Source organism: Podarcis pityusensis (genome assembly GCF_964106645.2).
Source record: "Podarcis pityusensis genome assembly, chromosome: 12".
NCBI lineage: Eukaryota > Metazoa > Chordata > Lepidosauria > Squamata > Lacertidae > Podarcis > Podarcis pityusensis.
This window is the reverse complement of record NC_138037.1, coordinates 11933059-11957257: the sequence shown is the minus strand read 5'-3', so window position 1 is coordinate 11957257 and position 24199 is coordinate 11933059. Positions and strand designations below refer to the sequence as shown.

The following is a 24199-nucleotide window of genomic DNA, read 5'->3' as shown; positions in this document are numbered from 1 at the left end:
GGTAACTATGAACTTCATATTCAGGACATGCTCATTATTCTCAGACACATTCTTCCCTCAAAGCGGTAGCTGGCTAATTATTGCAAAAATAAAATCTTGGATCAATTAAACGATACCAGACTGCTTTCAATCAAATGCCAAGCAGAGAACTTGACAGAATAACGGGGAATGGCTGGATCTACCGCAGAAATTAATTGGAAGAATGCTTAATTGTCATCACATCTTGCTCCAAATAAAGAAACATTATGCTGAATTTGGTGACACCAGATCCCAGAAGGTCATAAACATAAAAGGCCAACTGGTACACCCCTCTACTCTCCAAAAAAACCCACTGGGCTAAAAAATTACTCAAATCATATAACATAGTGAAGCTTCCTGTGTCAATCTCTATGTTTTTAAAAGAAATCATTGCATCATAAAACAAATACAAGAGATATAGAGAAAACTTCAAATGCATCCCATTTGTTAACATGGGATGCAAATACATAAAACAAGCTGCAGTCACTATTCAACATACTTTTCACCACAAATATTTCCAAATCCTATCTATCCATCCACCCAATGATCCCACTTACATGATTTTGAACCCCTACAAAAATTAGCCATCTACAAGATCTCATATTATCAGGTGGATGGCTTCGAAGGCTTTTTATGTTATACAACTTGACTGCAACTGGTATGACCTTTGCCCCTGGAATCACTTTCTCTCTCTTGAAGTGCTTAATTTAAATCTTACACGACAGATATAAAAAATACAAATTGTGAACTAATTTTGTCCAATATGTTCCCATAGACTTAAAAGAGAGGGAAACATCTGATTAAATAGTTTGGGTCTCTCCCAGCACCCAGTCCTGTCCATTGACCCCGTGGAATGCCCTCCCATCAGATGTCAAAAAGATAAACAACCACGCAACTTTCCAAAGGCATCTGAAGTAGGGTTGCCATATTTCAAAAATTAAAAGCCAGGGCACCCTGAAGGTTGTTGAGCTTTTGGAAGATCCCCAAAACTGTTGAGTGATTTTTCAATTGACTTGCCGCGACCTTTCCCCCAGACATCAATTCCTCTGGAAATCAAGGCGTGTGCAGGAGCGGAGGAAGGGGGCTGCAGTGGATGCGGACTGCCCTGGGTGTCACCACTGAGGTGGGTGAAAAAATGCCGGGTGGGGAGAGACGCAGTGGCTTGGGCGCGCGCAGGCTCCGTGCTGCCCAAACGGTCCACCCACTGCCTCTCTCCCAGCTGTAGGGTGGCTGAGTGGGAGGAGGCAGGCAGACTCTGGAGGTCTGGAAGCTCGTGGTGTGCCCTGCCCCTATGGACAGCTCACCCCCCACCCCTGGGCACACCGCCCCAGGTGCCTGAGCAGCTTCCTCCAGCCCAGAGTGCAACCCAGTCAACAGGTGGATATAAGTAACACAGAAGAAGAAGAAGCCGCCAAGTGAAAAATTAGCAGTAGGCATAAATTGCAATGTACAGTAACCTATTTTCAAGCAAATTCCCTTCCTTAAACTGAACCCAGATCAACAAGTGAACAAGATGGGTTACAATACTTTTTCCTTATAGACAGCGGAGAGCGAAGCGTCAAGGCTATTACCCCAAAGCAACCTCTAAACCAGTGGTGTAGTGGTAAGCTCTTAGTAACGGAATAGTAAACTGGACACATTCTCTGATTCACCGTCAGAGCCATCCAAATCCCATTTGTATTGAGATTCTGTGTGTGTGTGTGTGTGTGTGTGTGTGTGTGTGTGTGTGTAGGGGCTTCTTCCCCTTCCCCTATACCAAGGCTCTCAACACCCATTTCTGTGCATGAAAGAATTCCTAATTAAATAAGATAAATCAGTGTTCCGTAATTCACGTTACTCAACCTGTTTTGTTTATCAAGTTTGGCTTGGAAGCGAATAGCCTTTTTGATAAGGAAACCATGTGCACGTGTTTTAATGAAAAAGAGCAGCTGTTGATGCTACAGAATGATTTTATACATATGCTGTCTAATTTCATATCCCTTCTCTTTTTAATTAAAAGGTTTCTTCTCACAAAACCTTCCCGTTGAAGAGATGTATCAATTCAAATCAGGCACTGGCAGATAACACTGAGCAAAAACACCATGAATCTTTAATGATTAAATATGTCCACCAGGCTGTTGCCTTTCATTGAAAGGGGGGGGGGGGAAGCACACAAGAAAGAACCCAGCTATCTACTAGGGCATTGCAAAAACAATCAATGTCCAGGTTTTCCACTGCAGACGCCTCAGCAACACTGATGCTTCTGTTGAATGTCAGAAAGCTTTCATCCTACCTGCCCTTCAAATCAAGATTTACTGATCGTTGCCAGCATCTTTCCATCATATCCGTCAGAAAGGAGAGCTACACACAGGCCAGCCTATCCATGTAATAATTCTCCTTTTGCACGATGGAATTGTGACTCATGTTCCAAAACAGGTATTCAGTACCTTGGCCAACAACCTTTTGTGAGAGTACGTCAGAATCTTATCCTCCCTAATCCTTCAGGGAAGAGGACACTGCCGGCCTGTTCAGTTTTTAATTATGTAGCTTGTTTATTCAGTTGTCCCAGCCTTGTGCTTCATGGAGGCCGGCTGGTGTTTGCATTTTGTAGTGCTTTGAAGTGCCGCATGTAAACTGCCTCAGTGAATAATAGACAATTTAACAAATGCCTCCAGGTGCGGCATGCTCCATGACAACCCTCACACAGGGGCCATGCTAATTTCCTCTGACCCATTCCAATTTTTGGTTCTGGTGTATAAAATTTAATTTGGCTGTTTTTTATCTGCTTAGTTGTGTTTGTATGTTTGTGCTTTGTACACAAATTGCAATGGCCGGCAGCTTATCTAGCTAGCTCAGTGAGAAGAACTACTGTATTCTGTAACAGAATATTCTGTCCATTAAGACTCTTTCTTTCTTTCTTTCTTTCTTTCTTTCTTTCTTTCTTTCTTTCTCTCACTCTCAGACTTCTTCCATGCTTCTGTCTCTTATCATTTATCTTCTTGCTATTCACATTCTCTCTGCCAGGAAAGCTCTTTCTAGTACAGAGCCCCATTGGGACCCTCTTCTCTGGCATATATCCATAACCCACCTACAGCAAACAGTACTCTGAGCACTTCCATTATCTAAACAGGTATTTGGCTTCTTCTCTACTTAGCCTTTAAACAGAGCTTTAATGACTGAAAATAAATAGTTTCAATTTGACACGGGCTCTAGCAAAGGGCCATCATATTTCTCTCTCTCTAAACCTCCCCCTTCCATTCCAGATTAGCATAGACACCCAGTGTTCTGTTATGGAGGGACAGGAGGCAGGCAGGTGTGGAGGACTCCCTGAATGGGGTAACTGTGCCCCTGAAGGACCAGGTGTGCAGCCTGGGAGTCATTTTGGACTCACAGCTGTCCATGGAGGCACAGGTCAATTCTGTGTCCAGGGCAGCTGTTTATCAGCTCCATCTGGTCCACAGGCTGAGACCCTACCTGCCTGCAGACTGTCTCACCAGAGTGGTGCATGCTCTAGTTATCTCTTGCTTGGACTACTGCAACGCGCTCTACGTGGGGCTACCTTTGAAGGTGACCCAGAAACTACAACTAATCCAGAATGCGGCAGCTAGACTGGTGACTGGGAGTGGCCGCCGAGACTACATAACACCGGTCCTGAAAGGCCTACATTGGCTCCCAGTACGTTTCCGAGCACAATTCAAAGTCTTGGTGCTGACCTTTAAAGCCCTAAACGGCCTTGGTCCAGTATACCTGAAGGAGCATCTCCACCCCCATCCTTCTGCCCGGACACTGAGGTCCAGCGCCAAGGGCCTTCCGGCGGTTCCCTCGCTGCGAAAAGCCAAGTTACAGGGAACCAGGCAGAGGGCCTTCTTGGTAGTGGCACCCGCCCTGTGGAATGCCCTCCCATCAGATGTCAAAGGGAAGAACAACTACCAGACTTTTAGAAGATATCTGAAGGCAGCCCTGTTTAGGGAAGCTTTTAATGTTTAATAGACTATTGTATTTTAATATTCTATTGGAAGCCGCCCAAAGTGGCTGGGGAAACCCAAACAGGTGGGTGGGGTATAAATAATAAATTATTATTATTATTATTATTATTATTATTATTATTATTATTGGCATGGAAGTCTTACTTGGTATAAGGCAGTTCCCTTTGTGTTCTAGTGTTTGTCATCAATCAGATCTAAACTTAAAAGCTGAGCATAACCTACTAGAATTCACAACTTGTTTTTAAAACAGAACTGAGGTATACCTTCCTGCAATCATTTGTTTGCTTCTGCTGCTAAGGGAATAAGATGTCCACCACACAGCTTATCAAACTGCAGTTTTCTTATGGACTGGCTCTATAAATTGATGTAACAATCAACCAGGTGACAGGACAGTGCACAAGAACTGCTGGAACCACACCATGGTTTTGCAGTTGTTGCACAAGTGTCATAACTTTTGAACTAAAACAACATTTTAAATGTTTTAAACAAACTTATTATGAACTATTTTCCACTCCCCAGACTTGATTTTTAAAAAAGTTTTACTGAAAGATTTGACAACAGGGATTTTAATTCCTTTGCATTTTGATGGGCCATTTTTACTTTTATCTGACCATCACAAACTGTAATTAGATCAGGTTTTCTTGTACAGATTCAGAGAGTCTGAGGAGTGGAAGGTTGGCAGTTATTAAGGTTGTTCAAAGATCTATACGAAAAGGACTCCTGATTTATGGAAGCCTGATTCTGATTATTGGATTATGGAGCAACTACTAACCACTAACTGTAAATTATATGCCACTGAAGATGACCACAAAGTTGAAGCATATTTGAAATTGCTATTCACCATGTACATTGGTGATTATAGTTATTACTCACTGTCTTGCAATAAGAATATTATACTGCAAGGAGAGCTCAGAAATTGTATTTTGAAGTCTCATTTTTTAATTACAGATTTTATGTCTAAATGGTAGTAAACTATCACTGTTATATTGTAATATTGTGTTGTTTTTGACTTTTACGTAGTTTTAGCGAAAATTCTTCTTTTTAGTCTTGGCTTAACCTCAAGAGCAAGAAATCAAGGAAGAAAGAGAGAGAAATTTCATGTAAGAATTAAGTTTGCCCCTGCAGTAACTCCTGTATCAAACTCCCTTAAACACTGTTTAAAACAAAATGCATGCATTAGTTTCATTAAACAGTATATGAAGCAAAGAACTTATGCACGTTATCAAAGAAGTAATGGCGTCTACGGAACTATTCTCTTCTGTGTTAGCAGATTGAGCCTGGAGTGTATATTACTCCCCATTCTGTTGCTACCTATGAGCACAAGGACAGTTCTTCCTTGGCTCTCCAGAACTATCCTTCCCTTTACCACCAAGGAAGGTGGTTCTTTGTCAATTCTGGTAAAGAATTTAGGACACAAATGGGACTTTCTGGCCTGCGGATCCTGACAACATCAGGTGACTGGCAGATGGACAACCCCACCCACCTATCAAGGATGGCCCACAGAGGGGAAAACCAGTTCTTGATCTGAACCTTAGGCTGAAAAAGGTTCAGGAGAAGGCAAGCTGCAATATAACAAGATCTGAACTGAACGTTACCCACCCTCAAAAAGAAACGGCCTACAGAACCATGAACAAGCAGGGAATTATGCACAAACCTCCACGATACTAATGCTTATCCTTTTCCATACTTCGAACATCTAAAGTGGAGTTCACACTTCAAAGACTTCCTCTTACTATTTAAGTTTCTACTTCAAAGGGCTCCACACTCTTCAGGGAGGTTTTTGTAGCCCACAGAGAGTTCATGTCTCTCGAGACTGTTCTTCCTCCAGAGTTCATACAACTAGAGCATGACTGCCCCTTTAACACACTTGCACGATCCAAAACTACCTTGTTTCAGGGTAAACAGGTCCTTCCTCCATGGAAACAACTTGGATTGTTTGTTTAAAATATATCTCTCCTTCAAAATAAGCTTATCCATTTTAGTAGTTTACTGTGCCCACATCTCATGTTGAAGTAGCCCACAAGCACCATCTGACTTGCACTGAAAATCAGGACAAACCAGACATGGCAAACTGGCTACATATATTTTCTCCACTTGTTTCCACTGTTCATTTACAGAGCACAGTGAAGGTGCAGAGTCTTTACGTGAAAATAGCGAGCAGAGGAGGAAAGAAGCCCCCGCCCACCCCTCTCACATTGGAGTGATTATGGGAGCAGCTCAGGTAGGATCTGGTAGAGAACGATTGGGAATACCCCAAGGAACCTGGTTATGACTAATTTTCCAAAGACTCAAGCATTTAGGACAACAAACAATGCATTACGACAGAGATGTCTTCCATCCACTTCTTCCTCTATTAGCCCTGCATCAGCATCCCTTGAAAGATACAGGACAGATTAGGTCACACCCACAACATACATTTAAAGCCAGGCACATGGCTTGCCCCAGAGAATCCCTGGTACCTTAGTTTCTTAAGGGAGCTGGGAACTGTAGCTCTGTGAAGGGAAATCTGCAGCTCCCAGGATTCTTTGGGGGGAGCAATGTGCATTAAATGTATGTTGTGGATGCAGCCTAGAAAGACTGGGTGCTCCCAGACAAAACCCAAGGAAATCGCATATATATAATACTGAAGGTGATATGCAGATTCTGATCTTCTTTTGGATGTCGGGAATGCTTCCATCAGTAGTGGCCAATGTGTTGTGGTGGAGCTGTGAAGTTGCCCGCTGAATACCAGTATTTACTGTAGCTTACCCAGAAGTGGTGGGGTGCAGCAGAGAAGTGGCAGGCTTGGGGCCGCACCAGCAGAAGAGGAGGATTGGTTCTGCTCTGTGTAGCCTCACCCAACCACAATCTTTCCCACCCAGGTTAATCTGCAGTTATGCCAGCATTGGGGTGGCAGCTCTATGGCTCTGCCACACCGCATCAGCCTTTGCAGGTTGCCATCTGTCAAGAGCTGACGGACCCCACTAGTTTATAATGGAAATATAACACAGAAGCATAATAAGTAGTAGCATAAGTCACAGGCTATGAACGGTGACGGCGGCAGCAACCTAGGGCCACCTGTTTATGATGTTTATGATTCAGGACTCAAAAAGTACTCTTTTGCACAGTGCATAGTTAAACTGTGGATCTTGCTCCCATAGGAGTCAGAATGGCCACCAACTTGGATGGCTTTAAAACAGGAATGGACAAACTCATGGAGGTTAAGGCTATCAATGCCTAGTAACCATGATGGCTATGCTCTGCCTCCATGGTTGGAGCACTAACGCTTCTGAGTGGAAAGTGCTCTTGTGCTCCATCCCTGCTTGCAGTCTTCCTATCAGCAGATGATTGGCTACTGTGGGAACAGGTTGATGGACAAGGTGGGCCCCTGGCCTGATCCAGCAGGCTCATCTTATGTTCTTAGGATGTTGTTGAAAGGTGCTAGTCGAAGTTTAATAAACCAAAAGACCTTCTTGCAGTGTGGACCGAGATCTAAGTAATCTTGCAAACTTGCCTCCTGTTCATTAATGTTCTCCCAGAAGACCAGAGATACCATTTTCTGGGTTCTCTTCAGCCAATAATGTATTATTCAGTATAATAAGAAAAAGCAAAGTACAGTGGTACCTCGGGTTAAGTACTTAATTCGTTCCGGAGGTCTGTTCTTAACCTGAAACTGTTCTTAACCTGAAGCACCACTTTAGCTAATGGGGCCTCCTGCTGCTGCCGCGCCGCCAGAGCACAATTTCTATTCTCATCCTGAAGCAAAGTTCTTAACCCAAAGTACTATTTCTGGGATAGCGGAGTCTGTAACCTGAAGCATCTGTAATCTGAAGCATATGTAACCCGAGGTACCACTTTGGGGAGTCCACCACCATGCAATGGGTTAGCGGAGTCTGTAACCTGAAGCGTATGTAGTCTGAAGTGTATGTAACCCGAGGTACCACTTTGGGGAGTCCACCACCATGCAATGAGGATTTTATGGTGGATCCAGATCAGTTGAAGCACTTTGTGCTTTGCATTGCATTATCTCCTGAAAGACAACATAAAACATAAATGGCCTAAGATAGCAATGGCTGTTTAGGAAAGCTCAGAGAATACAGAGGTACCTCGGTTTAAGAACAGTCCTGTTTATGAATGATTCGGTTTACGAACTCCGCAAAACCGGAAATAGTGTCCCAGTTTGTGAACTTTACCTTGGTCTAAGAATGGAATCTGAACGGTGGAAGGGCACCGGCAGCGGGAGGCCTCATTAGGGGAAGTGCACCTCGGTTTAAGAACGGTTTTGGTTTAAGAACAGACTTCCGGAATGGATTAAGTTTGTAAACCGAGGTACCACTGTACAGCAGTCCAGAAGATGGACAAGAATTTTACTGTTTCCTCCGACCAGAAAAAGAAGAGCACCAGGAAGCTCCACCCTGATACAACTAAGTCTTCTGCCACCTAGTGACTAAACTATATAATGAGACCATCCTGAAGTAAGACCCATCTGCACATTACCCTGGGATGGTTATCTCATTAAACCTGGGGGGGGGGGGGTGCCTATCATTCTCAGGAGTCAGGGGATAATAGAATAGGTAAAGCAGGAAGGAGCGGTTTCAATTAAAGAAAAGACACAATGCCATATATCCAATCTCTCTGTGTTTCACAGATTGGGAAAGAAGTACAGAAAGGCCATGTGAACCTGGCTTGCTGTGTATATGCTAATAACAGTGTTCGCAACAGTGGACAGTGGGGCACATCTTATGCCAAAAAGGCATAGTGAATCGGATGGGTGAGCTGGCTGTGTATATCTACATCTAAAATCAAATTGTGGATTTATGCTAGTGTAGACACTTTGGCCAAAACTGCCAAACAATTGTGGGATTCCTCACCCACACACCCCACCCTTGCTACAGAATCACCAGGCAGATTTCTAAAGCTCCTTACAACATGCCGAAGATCCCCATTATATAAGATATATTGTGAAGTGTACAGTAACCAGCAAAGACAACTCAAATTCAAACAAAACCTCAAATATGTTTATTAGGGACAAGCTGCCAGTGAAATAAAACTTGAAGTCATAAAGAATTCACGAGTAACCACAAGCTGGACTGCAGAAGAAACAGCTGAAAGTCTTTGAAACAAACCTCAATCACTTCAAAAAAATATTATTTAAGATGTTGTAAAATAAATAAATAAATATTATTATACTGAATAATACATAACGTTAGCCTCAGGTTTTTGATGCAACATGTGACAGTGGCTGAAATAACTGGAAAACGACTGATTGGGACAGCAAGGTGCCTATCATTCTCAGGGGATAATAGAATAGATGGGGGGGGGGAGTGTCAATGAATCAATGCAGTGTAGTATGAGGAGCCTAGTAGTCCCAAGCCAACAATCAAACTATCACCTTTTCCAAAGTATAAAGAGGCTGTATACACACCATATATTTAATGCACACTTAAAGCACAGTACAGAATCCTGGGAACTATAGTTTTCAAAGGGTGCAGGGAACTGTAGTTCTGTGTGGGTAAACTATGATTCCCAGGATTCTTGGGGGAGGGAGAGTCATGTGCTTTAAATGTATGGTATGTACACAACTGTGGTCTCACCAACCCGGCCAATTTTAATATGTCTGTGCCAGGCCAGTCAAGCACAGACTATAATTTTTAACATCAAAGGGAGTGCACAAGCAAGAGGAACTGACATTCCCCTCTGCTTCACCAGCTCATGGCCCATCATATCAGGCACCTTCCCTCAAGCTTGGCCCATTTCTAGTTTTGGAACCAGGCAAAGGCAGGGATGATGGTACAGAGGAATCTGGACCATGGATAAGGAAGGGGAGCATTTTCCATCCCATACCAGAATGTGCCTTTTCATGTTAAACTCAGACCAGGGGTGCTTTTGCACAGGAACAGGGCAGGCACGTCAACAAATGCCACCTTCCCAATGACTTTGGCCCCAAGTATATCAGGCTAGGACAGTGAAGTTGCAGGTGGCGAGAAGCCCAGGGAACAAAGGAGGAGAGCAGGCAGTGGTTGCATCTCAAAAGGTTGCTATTCCTGTGGTTGTCGGATGCAGCAGCATGCAAGTGGTCTGGATGAGCCAGGAAACGTAATAGGAAGCAAGAGCAGAAGGCAACACATTGCAGACAGAAGTAGCAGAAATAGAGTCTAGAAATGAAAATGGGTTAACTAGTAGTTTTGCGCATTAAGTTTCAGTATGTTTGCCTGGGGAGAAAATATGCTGCCTGTCCTTTTAAAAAAAACCAACAACCCCATAAACCCCTATTGATAATAAAGGAACTGAAGGTCTATTTCTGGTGCCCAGATTTGGCTGCTGAGAATCTAGGATGGTATTTTTCCTCCTGCATATACCTCTTCAGCCTACCATTTGGTTCATCCCAGGGCTCATGCTGTTGCACTTGAGAGCCAAAGTCTGTGATAAGAGAGAAAAATAACAAGCTTGCTAGCAGAAGCCCTGGCTGAATCAAGTGACATAAGAGGAGGGTGGAGAGGGAGACAGAGAACACCATTCAAAGCAGCTGCTTCCCTCCCTTAGCTAAGTCCAAGGAGGCATGAAGCAGAGGTTGAATGGGCTATATGTTCAACAGAAGTACATGGAGGCAACAGTTTCCCCCTCTTTGTCCCCAGCACCTGGTAATCAGAAACTTACTACCTATGAGTTTAACAGGTTCAAATGATGTCATATAAAGTGGATGCTCAGGTTGTGAACGTGATCTGTGCGGGAGGCACATTCTCAAGCCGCAGCATTCGCAACCCACAGCGCCGCGTCTGCGCATGCGTGGGTTGCGATTCGGTGCTTCTGCGCATGTGCAAAGTGCGATTTAGCACTTCTGCGCATGCGCAACTGCCGAAACCCGGAAGTAACCCATTCTGGTACTTCCAGGTTTGGCGGGTCCGTAACCTGAAAATACACAACCTGAAGCGTCTGTAACCCAAGGTATGACTGTAATGCATTTTGCTAATCATTTAGAAAGTAAGTTTCAGTATGTTTGCTATGGGCCATTGGGTAAGAGAAATCAGTGGGCTCCCTGCCTTGAAGAAAGAGCACCAGTACACACTTCTCTCTCTTTCCAAAGAACATCTAGTCTGCCATCCTGATTTTGCAGGACTTGTACTCACACAGTTTGCCTTTGCTACTGATAGTCACATTGTAGAGGCAAGAAGGAGGTAATGGCTGCACTGGGGAACCCCTTTCCTTTCTTCCTCATCCACATCGCTCCTTCATCCTCTACTCAGCAAACACATGGAATCTGTATATTTTTTTAAGGTTGATCTCCCAATTCTGAGCTAGCTTGCACTTTAAGACGGCAACTATCCGAGCCAGAAAGAGGGTAGAGATGCACATTTTAATATTATAATTCACACCCCACTGGAAAAAAATGAATGTATGGCACCAATTCTCAAACAATGAAACTTCTCAGGGTGTATCTGTTTTACGCCTATGGCCTCTGATTGGAGCAGGTGATGCATTCACATATCTGCTTAGTTAGATCAAGGAAGGTATCTGAGAAGAGCTGCAGGCTGAAGTGGCAACCCCAAAATCTGAATGCGCTTTACAAGGCTGCCACTTGCTCTAATTCCTGGCTACTGATGGACAGTGGACCTCATTAGGTAGTTCCAGTTATTTGTTGTAACATCAGAACATACCCCACCTATAAGGTGCAGAATCAAGTTCAAGTAGTCTGAACACTTAGAACATCTGCAGAGAACAAAACAGCAGCTTTTTGGAGGGATATAGCAAAGAGATTGTTTGGATTTTAAGGACAGAAATCTTATGCTGGGATTAACACTGTCTGCCTGTGTCATTATGCTTGCAACCCCATATTAGCCACACAGCTTGTACATTTGCAAATCAGCAGATATCACCAAAGGGACAATAAATCTTCAATGCTTTCTTTTCCAAAGGAAATTTACTTTAAGAGCTGCCCTGGACTAACAATTGCACAGGGGAGATAACATGAAACAATAGATTAGTTTTGGCTTACTTGCTCTAAGCTACCTTGAGCGCCTTATTATGGTAAATCAGTTTTAAAATAAACGAATTTGAAAATACTTTACTTGGAAAAGGTCTGTGCCTTGCAGTTATAATTCCCAAGCAAGTTAAGTCTCAGAGTTTAAGTGGTTGAAGAAGCTGTATGGTACAGACATTGAAGCTTCTACAGCAGATTATGCCCAATTGCTCCTCTACTACATTCCATGGTGATGACAATATATTTTATTCTAATACCAGCTCTTAAAATCATTTTCGGTTCAACTTCTTTCCCTTTAAGGGAGAAAAAGTGAAATATGTATCCCCAAACTTTTCCCCATCTTTCAGAAGTTAACCTATTTAACTTAAGCATGGCATATAATAAGGGCAATGAACAGAATATAACCTCTTTAGAAAATCATGCAGGAAAAAGCATGAAATATAGCACTCTCAACTATTCAGCATTTGCTTTTTACAAAGGAATTTTTTGCATTCAGTGCTGAAAAGGCAAAGCATTCAACTGCAGAACACCTTAAGAAAGCTAGACAGAAATAAAACATTTTTACTCTGTTCAAGAAAACCTGAGAACCTAATTGCTCCCTTAGCCTATTTAGGAGAGATTCTTTGGCAAGCAGTAATTATCTTTTGTCACTTGATATGATATAGTATCTACTTATGGGAAATGGATATGTCTTCATTTCTGTGTAAACTACATTTTGTTTTAAACAACTAAGATCTGGCATTATTAAAACAATGTTTGCAGAAGCCATAACAGACTTCTTTTTATAACAAAAAAACAAATCAAAGCCAAGCAATCTTTCTAATTCGTACAACAAAATGGGAACACTTGCTTTCATATTTTTAAACTGCAATTAGCTATGAAGTCAAATAAAATAGCTGCATTCATGCCACTGATGACACCCCAGAATACTCAACACCCTCATTTTTCCAGGAATGCAAGGCTATAATAGGAGCACATTCCACTTTCCAGTACCACATCTTGCCAAATAATGTCAGCATATAGTATTAAGCCATCTTGGAGCCCTTCTATATAAAAACTGGGGTCCCACACATGCAACAACACACATTCTACATTGTCACACTGCAAATTTAAATGTCAGGCTGAACAATGCATGGTGAGGTGGAGGGGTGGGGTCTGAAAAGTTATCAGCTGAATTCCACTCTATTTAAGCTAAGATAGATATATATATTAAAATACCCTTCATATTTCGAACAACTGCATCTGGTCCAACCCATTAGCATCCTTTAAGTTGCTTCTCTCATGCTGTGAGTCATCTTCATTTAAGCTAGGAGTTTGGAGTAGATAGCTCTTTGGGAACCAATTGCTCATTGGTGTCGGAACATATACAGCAATGGCTTTGCTCCAGTATTTTGGCGATAATTTCTAGCGATACTGCATGGAGTATCAGCTTAAAAACTTCCCAGTTCTGGGTTGAAAAAGAAAGAGAAAGAAATCACCGTAAAGGGACAGAGACCCAGCCATTTCACTTGTTGCTTGCATCATATAAAAGGTTCTTCTGTCACAAAAATGGCCGGCATGCTTCATTCATTGTAGTCTAGTGGTGGTTTGCATACAAAAGGTTCCCGTTCATTCTCTGGTATCTACCAAGTAGGGTTGTGAGGACTCCAGAACCTTTGAGATCCACTCCTAGTCATGGTTGACAGTGCGGACCCAGATGGACCCGTAAGTTGACTCAGTATGATAAAGCTTTATAGGTTCCAATGTGGAAGCCATAAAAAAGAGCTTGCTAGGATTAAAATGCTCATCATATTAGTCTAATAAACATCTGAATGCAGTGAAGAAGAATATAAGCCTACCTTGGGAAAGAGTGTCTTCCTAGGGCACTTGATACTTCAAGAGTAACTACCTTTCTACAATACTCCAGACCTTAGGAGTTTTCCTTCCATTAGTTATATTTCAGCCCACGAGATAAGAAGAGAAATGCAACTACACATAAGGTTTATCTTTTTTTAGCAGCCTTTCCCTTAATAATTAAATATACAGCATCTGGCAAGGAGAATGAGATTGCCTGTAGGATTTTTAGTTGACTGTTGCTTTTTTTAATTAATAAAATCATTTTGTAGTTGATTTTTTAAAAAAGCACACGCAAAATTGTACAACAACACACTGAATAATGTGCTTCTCTTTCAAACTCTATAAAGGATTCTCTGTGGTAGATAACAATATGGACACAGATAACACCTAAAGCACTAAACACTGGGTTGTTGTTTTTTTGCCATTTTTGCAGATTAAAAAAAAATGAAACTAGTTTGCAAAGCTATAGGCATCTGTATAAAATAACAGGAAACCCATGTAAGTTGGTTTTTGATAACAACCCCCCCCCACACACACACCAAGAAAAAAACCCCTTGATTGTAATTTATTACCTATTTCATTACAACTATTTTGGTAAAAGAAAAACGTTATAATTTAACTCACCCTCCAAATTTGTTTAATTCTGCTAGCTCTGGACAATTTTGCTCTGTTCATCCCAAAGTCTTCAGTTCCGATATATATCCTATACAGGTGGAAGTTTGTTCTACAGTCAAGACTGTTTGGAAAATAAGCACGGCAATAGAGTGATAGGTATATTCTTAAAAATAAAAGGCATTCCTTAGCTTTTACTGCTCCTTCCAATAGCCATGCAGTTCACGGCTCAGCATAAAATAGCCAATAACTGAACTTGGCATTAAGGGGAGGGGGAACGAAAGTCCTCCACGGAGAGCATGGGGCAGCAGGCTTCATCCGACCAGCGCTGGGATTGGGTTAGAAGGAAGATAAAGTTGTCCCTGTGCCAGACATCCAACCTTAAGAAGAGGCATGAACTGAAATGATGTAGCTTTCAGACACTGTCAGGCTGAGCGCTTACTTAGGGGCTGTTTTAATCCTGCTTTTTTTTTTTTTTTTTGCTTTTTTAAAAAAAAATGCAAATCTGCTTCAAGTCATACGGAAATGAAGAGAAGTTATTACAGAAACACTGGAAATAATCTGCAATGAAATAAAGTGATGATAAGGATATATTCCTCATGCGGTAGCTTCTAGGGTTTTATATGTTGCTAATGTTCCTTGCCCTAATTTCAGCAAATGGCAAATGAAGGGATTAAGAGCATTATAAATTGATTTTTTAAAACAGCAGCAGCAACAACAACATAGCTATTTCTATTTCACCAGCCATTTCCTGCATAGGAAATTAAACAGCCTGACCATCCACTTTAGCCAGAAAAGGGTGACCCTGCAACAGTGCTGAATCGGACTGGGAGGGGCTGTGTGTGTTCTGCCCTGGTTCAGGAAGGCTTTACAAATGCTGGATTGTGACAAGGAGGGCAGCACAGATCAGCACAGAACGGAGCTCTTCCTTCTTTCTTCCAGTTCCTTGAAACCAACTGGAACCACTTTAGAGCGTCTGTTTTATGAATGCATGCCTCTCCCCACTGTAAGTGTTAGTTCCTACCCTCCATCTGCTTACCCTGAGCTAAAGGCCTGCTTACCTTCACCCTGAACACCTGCACCAGCATTACTGGAAATACAGAGCTGGTGCGCAAGCCCATCAGTTCTGCAACCACTGTGGAGACTGGAATCCACCCACTGTATTACATAACAGGGGCTGCCACCCCCTTGCCAACCCTCTCCCCTTATACCTCAACCTAAGCCCCTCCCCCCCACAGCTCCTTCAATGGAATACTTGACACCCCTACTCTGATGTCAATTCCCATCCCCTTAAAGATCACCCAAAATTCCCCCCTCCCAATAGGTGGTCATGCATACTGCAGCGTGACAACCTTCTTCTTACATAAATACTGTACGGAAATATACTCAGCTATATGTCACACCATCATAAACAATTGGACTTGGTTTTGTTCACATGTGAGTATTGGGACAGTAACACCAATTAGGATGATTGTGTGCACACTTATTGCCTACACCTATTTTGGGTGTTTTAAGGGAATTCTTGCCGATCAGAAGGTCAGCGGTTCGAATCCCCGCAACAGGGTGAGTTCCCGTTGTTCATTCCCAGCTCCTGCCCACCTAGCAGTTCGAAAGCACGAAGTGCAAGTAGATAAATAGGTACCGCTCCGGCGGGAAGGTAAACAGCGTTTCCATGCACTGCTCTGGTTCGCCAGAAGCCGCTTAGTCATGCTGGCCACATGACCCGGAAGCTGTACACCGGCTCCCTCTGCCAATAAAGTGAGATGAGCGCTGCAACCCCAGAGTCGTCCGCGACTGGACCTAATGGTCTGGGGTCCCTTTACTTTTACCTTAATACCAGGAACAACTTCAACTGGCAGGCTAAACCAGGGGAGGGTAGCCAATGGGTCACAAACCCTTGGTGAGTTAGGGGCTTCCCCTGCATGTGAAGACAGGCTCTAGCAGGAGCAGCGGTCAAGAAGGCAGTTTCTATATGTGTTGTAGAGGGAAGCGAGGGGCTTGTCGACCTGAGAAGGTAACCTATCCATGAGAAAGAAAACCCCCACTGCCTTGCAAGATATCTTCAAGAGGAGAAAAGGTTAAGGAGCAAACCCTACAAAAAACGCGGACTGAAGTCCCTAAGACGGTTGGATGGCGCCTTGTACGCCTGCAGCCAAGCTGGTGCCAAACATATTGCACTGCTTTCCTTTGGACCACAGCAGCGAGGCTGAGAGGGGGGTCTTGTTGTCTGGGCAGCCCAGGACCTCCAGACACACTGCCCAGGCTTGTGCCCTGGAGAGGTCACTTTGGGGCTGCTAACACAGTGGTTTGACTTCACCCCCGGAGGCACATTCCATTGTTTCTCGAGACAGAGGAATGTCAAGAAACGTGGGCACAGAAATGCCATGTGAAAGCCTTGTGGAAGAGGGTGTGAGGTAGGAAAGGTTCATCTCTAGCTACCTTAAGCAGTTTCAGAAGCCTAGAAAATCTGATGGAGGCTATCTGTCTATGAGATTAGTTGGAAACATTTACAAACGTTTTACATTCCTACCTTTACAGTGTCCAGCTCAAACAATTAAATATGAAACCAAGAAATGACGATATATATATAAAGACTATGAGTAAAGCAGTCTGTGTGTGGAATGTCGACAGAACTAAAAATTAATAGTTTAATATTTTACAGCAGAAGGCAATGTGTTTAGGCAACCAGTGAGGTTATAAGCCAAAGGTTTTCCTAAAAGGGAATTACTTGCTAGTATATAAAGCTAGTGTCAGGGAGTCAGATAACCACTCCCAAAGCAAAGGTGCCACTACCGAGAAGTCTCAAGATCTCACTGCCTTTACCCATACCTGCACAAATGAGAAAGCCACCAGCACTTATGATTTAAGAATTGTGGAGGAACCAGTGTGGTCTAGTGGTTTATGTATTTGCTACATCTTGGGAGATCAGGGTTCAAAACCCCACTCAGCTACGAAGCTCACTGGGTGAACTTGGACCAGTCTACGGTCTCTCAAGCTAACCCTACCTCACAGGGATGTTATGGGGATAAAATGGAGAGGCCGAGTGCCATTTTGAACTCCTTGGGACAGAAATGTAATATAAATACTTACAAATGTAAAAATCACTAGCAGATGCAGGCAACATGCTCCTAACTCTCCCCACCACTCACTCAGAAAAGGCAAGTGGAAAAACAAAACTTCATGCAAGTACAAGATCAAAATGTGACCAGAAGAGCAAGATTGCTTTTATAAAGTTACTTATTTATTGATAAGTTTCTCTCTGTGTTATGCCTGACGATTACGGAAGTTTTTCATTAACTCTAGTTATAATAGGAGCCAGGTTTAATATAGCTGGATCCCCACCCACCCACCTCAGGCAGAGCAAAAGTATTACATTTCATTAAATGCCTTGCCTCACATTCATAATGAGTTTCCAAACATTTCTCATTGCTTGTTCAAGATGGGGTCCAAATTTAAATTGTCACTGAAGCCAGAAATGTCATTCCATTGCATCTCATTAAAAAAATATTGGGGGCGGGGAAATGGGGGAAAGAATGTATTTCATATTCTTTTGATACTGGGGAAACTAAAACACAATAATGGATGAAGTTGCAGGTTAGTTATTCTTAAGCCTGTGACAGTCATGCCTAAGCTATAGTTCTAGTAGACAGAGTGATGAGGAAACCCACTTATCATTCTTAACTACAATGCAATATAAGCATTTTTAACATTTTCAGACTTCTGTTGTGAAACAACCAAATAATTTAAGACAGTCTGCAGTTACCCTAAGTACAGGCACCATGCAGGTACAGTTTGAACATCCATTAGGACTTTCTGTAGAAAGGAAGTCCTAATGGATGTTGTTGACACCTAAAGTAAATAACGAAAGAGTGGTAACAATTTTTTTCTTTCTTGTTTTGCTCTGCCTCACACTCAACACATGCAGCCAGACACTCTTACATATATGAAAGAGATCTTTATCCAGGCAAGTAACTGTAGTGGCTTGGCAGCGGACACAGAGTTTGGAGAGGCATGGTCCAGGAGGAGTTCAGGCACCAGGCAAGACATTCAAAACTGGATGGAAGCAATGAAGATGTCCCAATCTTGTTTTGCCTGCCAAGCTTTTAAAGATGAGGCATGACATGCTCACTCATTCACTTTGTGAAAATGTCAGGATTGCAAATGTCCACTCCCATCTGCATAGGTGGCACTACATTACCCTGCACTATGATTCCTCAAGAATTACGAGTAGGGTAACCACAGTGATGCGAGGTGAGAATATTCTCTGGAGAATATTCTTGAGAATGAGAATATTCTCTGCTAGAAAATTCTCCGGAGAATATTCCCCACAAACTGTAAATTCTAATGTAAGAACCAGTTTTACAACCCACATTTAAAAAAAAAATCTAGTAAATAATAAGTCAAGCTGTGATATTGCCAGTGTAAGTAATGAATAATGATTTTTTTTTTATCCAGTTACATTACTGGGCATTGTGTCATTCACCATTGGCAGTTCTGAAATGTGAGCTACAGAAAACATTTTTTTTTTTAGTTTTAAAATTGCTATTCATTTAATTTGATGAACATTTGAATTTGTATGTATTTCAACTATATGTAATAGCCTTTTTTCTATTTTGGTGTGACCTTATTCTTAGTAATTCTGTACTCTTGGCCATACAGTGTGATTTTTTTTAACAGAAAGTAGCTTTAAGGCTTTATACACTTAAAGTACCTAGGCCTATACAATTATGTCTAACAGCATGTGCGGTGGCCTTGATTTAAACAGTTGGCGTTTCTATATTTTTATTCAGTGCCAGTAACTGTTTTTTGCAGTGCCATTCAATGGTGCAAGGTGCCGTTTACCAGAGATTGCTATAGTGAAATATATTACCGTATAATGATAATATATTTAATGGCTTCTTTTTTATATGTATACATAGAGTTTTGTCTATCAAACTGTGTTTTAGTCACCAAAACAGTTATTAAGTATTAGAGCTATTAGAAGCACAAGATAGCCCATTACTGAATTTACTTGTATCAAACCTTAACATGCCAATTGTATTTTTTGACTTGTCCTATAACATGAACATGTTCTAATGGAAGAATAAAATAATGATTTAACTACTGAGTTTCCTTATACCAAACCTTAACATGACAATTACTGGTGCCATCACCTTATTACATCATTTTCAATGCATTAAAATGAATATTCTCCTATTTTAAATTAAAATTCTGTAATATTCTCATCAATTGAGAATATTCTTGAGAATATTCTTCAAAAGATTATTCTCCAGAATTTAACATCACTAGGTAATCATACTTAACTGTCGTGAGTCCCACAGCTCTGTCGGGATCAGACTAAGGTTGGCAGATCCCAATACAGGAGGAAAAAGAGACAGAGGACATGGGCTGATTGGCAAGAACCTGAGTGGGGGCAGACGGCTCTACCCTGTGTGCTTTGGATTCTGGATTTAGCTGCTTCAGAAGGGGGAGCAGGGACGCTTACTCCTCCCCTGACTTCCTGTCTGGGAAGAGAGTCGCACTGGAGGTTGGGGAGGGGTGTGGGCAGCTGAGGGGGTTGGCAACTCAGGAAGAGGTGGCATTTTATCAGTAGCCTTAACAGGAGGGTACAATATTGTTGTCTGGAACCAGCACGCCATACTTTAAAAGAACATTTAAACCACACATACACCCTGAAAACTGTAGTTTGTTAAGAGTTCTGGTAACTGTAGTTATGTGAGGGGAAACCAGAGTTCCCAGGACTCTTGGGAGTACAGTGGTACCTTGGGTTAAGTACTTAATTCGTTCCAGAGGTCCGTTCTTAACCTGAAACTGTTCTTAACCTGAAGCACCACTTTAGCTAATGGGGCCTCCCGCTGCCGCCGCGCCACTGGAGCACGATTTCTATTCTCATCCTGAAGCAAAGTTCTTAACCCGAGGTACTATTTCTGGGTTAGTGGAGTCCGTAACCTGAAGTGTATGTAACCCGAGGTACCACTGTAATTGCATGGTGTGTATGCAACCTAGGTCATTTAGAACAATCTCTGTCATTAAGCTGGCAAGTACAGAGAAAGGGAAATTTAATACAAATCTCTCACTTTCCCATGACCCTTTTTTACTAATTTAATTTGACTATTAGTGGAAACAATAAGGCAGGAATGTGCAGCTAGAATGATAATCTAGTCTGCTTTATCATTTCAATGAAGCACAGATTACAATGCTCTGCAAGCTTCCACATCATGAGATATTACATTCTGATCTTCAACATTTCCAACAAACGTTAGCTCAATTTTACTTTGAAGAAGAGTTTGGATTTGATATCCCGCTTTATCACTACCCTAAGGAGTCTCAAAGTGACTATTTCCTTTCCTTTCTTCCCCCACAACAAACACTCTGTGAGGTGAGTGAGGTTGAGAGACTTCAGAGAAGTGTGACTAGCCCAAGGTCACCCAGCAGCTGCATGTGGAGGAGCGGGGAATTGAACCCGGTTCACCAGATTATGAGTCCACCGCTCTTAACCACTACACCACACTGGCTCTCACACTTTGCTTATGTTCCCCACCCAACTCCACCAGGCACCTCTTGTTTCAATACTTCCGACTGCCAAAAAGGATCAAATATTTTATTTGGCTGCTCTCCCCTACACTGCACCTTCTTGGCAGAGTTTTCTGTATGGTGTGTTGTTTTAATAACTTAACCTACTGATCAGAGTCAAGTAGAATGTTTCTTATCTGATGTCCTTCAGTTTCCTACCTGTCTATTGCACTTTGCAGGCATAGCTTGTTATGAATGTTAATAGGCTTCAAGCTGAGGCATTATTATTTCAGAGTTGTTTGAGCTTTGATCAAGTTTAAGAATCCTAGGAGTAAATTAGCCTCCCACTACAGGCAAGCAAAATGTATTAAATACCTATCAACACGAGAGCATGGAATGAGCGAGTGGGGCTAATTATTTCTCCAGGAAAACAACTCAGTGCTTCAGTTAGAAGTGTATTTTTTTATTTAAAAAAAAAGGTTGTATGTAGAATACTAAGTGTTTTCCCATTCTTACATTGTGTATCCTTAGGGCCCATTCAAATATTACATTCCCACACAAAGACTGGCACAGCATGTGTCCACGCGAGGATCCTGTGCTTGTGGGCTTTAATGTTTGCAAGTGACTTACCATACAGAAAAACTGTGATTACATACATGTTGCAGTCCTATATGCACTTACTTGGGAGAAAACCCCACTGAACTCAATGGTACTTACTTCTGAGTTAGCCTGTACAGGATCTCTAAACCACAGATGGAGAGTGTGGGATGTTGTTGAACTCCCAACTCCTAGCAGCCCCAGCCTGCATGGGCAATGGTCAGGAATAACAGGAGTTATGATGCAGTCACACCCCCACACTCCTGTTTTAAACCAGGAGCTGTCCTGTTTTGGCCAGGCTGAATATCCACTACACAAGGTATAGGGAACATGTGGGTGGGAATTGTAGTGCAACTTATGCAGCGCCACTGGTTCCCCAATCCCTATTTTATCCCAACTGGCTTCAGGACCTTGAAGAACGCCCAGGAACATCAGGAGTTGTTCTCACCAACCCAGCTGAATCTTTGTCTCTGAACAGAGCCTGATGCCTGTCAAGAGTCATTGAATCATAGAATGATAGTGTTGGAAGAGACCCTGAGCATCATTGAGCCCAACCCCCTGTGATGAAGGAATCTTAACTAAATTATACATGGCAGATGGTCACCCAATCACTGCTTAAAAATCCCCAATGAAGGAGAAGCAACCACCTTCCAATCAAGTCTGTTCCACCGTCGAACAGCTCTTCACAGAACCATGAAATTGTAGAGTTGGAAGGGACCATGAGGGTCAACTGTCCTACTGTTAGAAAGTTCTTCCTGATGTTTAGTCGGAATCTCCTTTCTTGTAACGTGAATCCATTGGTTCAGGTCCTAGCCTCCGGAGCGGGAGAAAACAAGCTTGCTCTCTGAGTGAAGTCGTAGAGATCAGACTTTTTCTGAGCAATGAAGCATTGTTTGATAACTTATTGCCTTTTCAAAAGGAAATATCTAGGGCAGCAAGCAGTCTTGAATGACTGTTGGTCTGATTCAGACTACAGACCCAAAAGGTCAGAGCTGCCAGTCCCTGGTAATTTAACCTTCTGGTATATTCAGTCATGGCTTAAGGTAATCATCAAAGCAATCTAGAGGGCCAGGTAACAACAATGCAAGGAATATGCATGTGGAGACTTTCCATATGATTGATGGTATCAACCTGGTGAGTCATTTGCAAATGTTACAGCCCACTGTGAAGCACTGCAAAGATGAAGCAGTTTTCAACAGACGCCCACATGGTTGTCAAACTATTTGTATCAGCCCTCAGCACAGCTATATAGAGATGGCATTTCTAATTTTTATTTGATATCTAAGGAACAAACGAGGAGAACAAAATCAAGCAATAGCTGCACAAGGAGCCCAGAAGGCAAGTCAGAAGTTTTTTTAAAAAAAATCCAATCCTTTCAAGAAGGATTTCAATAAAAGTGTGTTTTTGAATGACGGTCAGCTTTCCAAATGAACTGTCTTTGGACCCCATCAAACAATCATGGAAGGAATGTTGTCCTGAAAGATGGGAAAGTCATGCTTATATATGTTTATATGATACTGAGGGCTACTTCCTTAAGTCAAGACAGTACAGGGCACTTTGGACCACCTGATCTTCTTAACCATAGTTTGCTTGCTTGCTTGTTTGTTTTAAAGCAGTTGAATTCCAATATCAATTCCATTTTGATTCCACCATGAACTAGAGGCTCCATGGGTTCACTTTCTCATAGCCTGGCTAGAATGCACTATTTATCTATGCTTCTTTATTTTACCCGGGCCTTCAAGGGTGGCTTACGAAACACTATCAAACAAATTAAAAACCTACACAAATATACTATACACACACACACACACACACACACGCATATGTGCAACAGAAGGCCCTTGGCTCAATCCCTGGCATTTCTAGGTAGGGCTGAAAGAGATCCCTGTCTGAGCTAGATAAACCCATGTCAGCATAAGGCAGCTTCTTGCATGCCTATCAAATCCAGTAGATATATATTTACTGGTCTTTGACACTGACAGATTTACAAGCCTTACAAACTATTGCTACTTTGACATTTGGGGGCAGTTCAAACCATCGTTTAGCATTTCTGTGCCTGAGCCACTGTGAGCCACAGGCTCGCTTGTTCCTCTTGCATGCAACAGAGGAAAACAGGAACATCTGTTTTCCATTTAAAATGCTGACCTTCAGACTTGGGGAGCTCTGATAATTTTAAACTCCAGCTATGACAATGCCAGGATCATAAACTCATGGATTTGATTTTGGCTTGTTTGAACTAACAAATGCTTAAACCAACCAGAGTTACTCCAGCTCAGATGCAACTGCAAACTCTAGTTAATTTTAAAAGCAAAAGAGGACACACACACACACACACACACACACACACACCACGACAGCCCTGATATTTACTATGTCTTGTGCATGCAATAGTTATGTTTTGGTACTGTATTCTTTCTGAGCCAGTCCTATGTGTGTATTGGCCAACATCTTGATTTGGTTTTAAAACAAGCTGCTTAGGCCTTGTTTTCATATTATATTTCTGCAGGGTCTGAGGTATGGTGGGAAGCAACAGCACTGAGGTATATATATATATAGGTTTTATTCTCAAGATGCCCTGGACACAAATAGATGCTTAATGTCTTTTCCACAAGGTCAGCTGCTATGTGGGGTAATTCCACCCCCTATACCTGAAAATGTTTTCCCCCTGGTACTTATCTGTCACAATTATGTCAACTGGGTA

At 42.2% G+C, this 24199-nt stretch overlaps 1 protein-coding gene across 5 annotated transcripts in view; it reads right to left on the bottom strand.

The window, feature by feature from the left end:
* Positions 1-24199, bottom strand: part of DPP6 (dipeptidyl peptidase like 6) — a 483312-nt gene that overhangs the window by 257225 nt on the left and 201888 nt on the right. The window contains exon 1 of one of the 5 annotated variants that reach the window (XM_080974044.1): positions 14401-14496. The exons of the other annotated variants lie outside the window; for them this stretch is intronic. Within the exon in view, the coding sequence (XP_080830170.1) occupies positions 14401-14451 (51 nt within the window). The 5' untranslated portion in view covers positions 14452-14496. Of the gene's footprint in view, positions 1-14400; positions 14497-24199 lie in introns of those variants that run through there. 5 annotated transcript variants of the gene reach the window in all.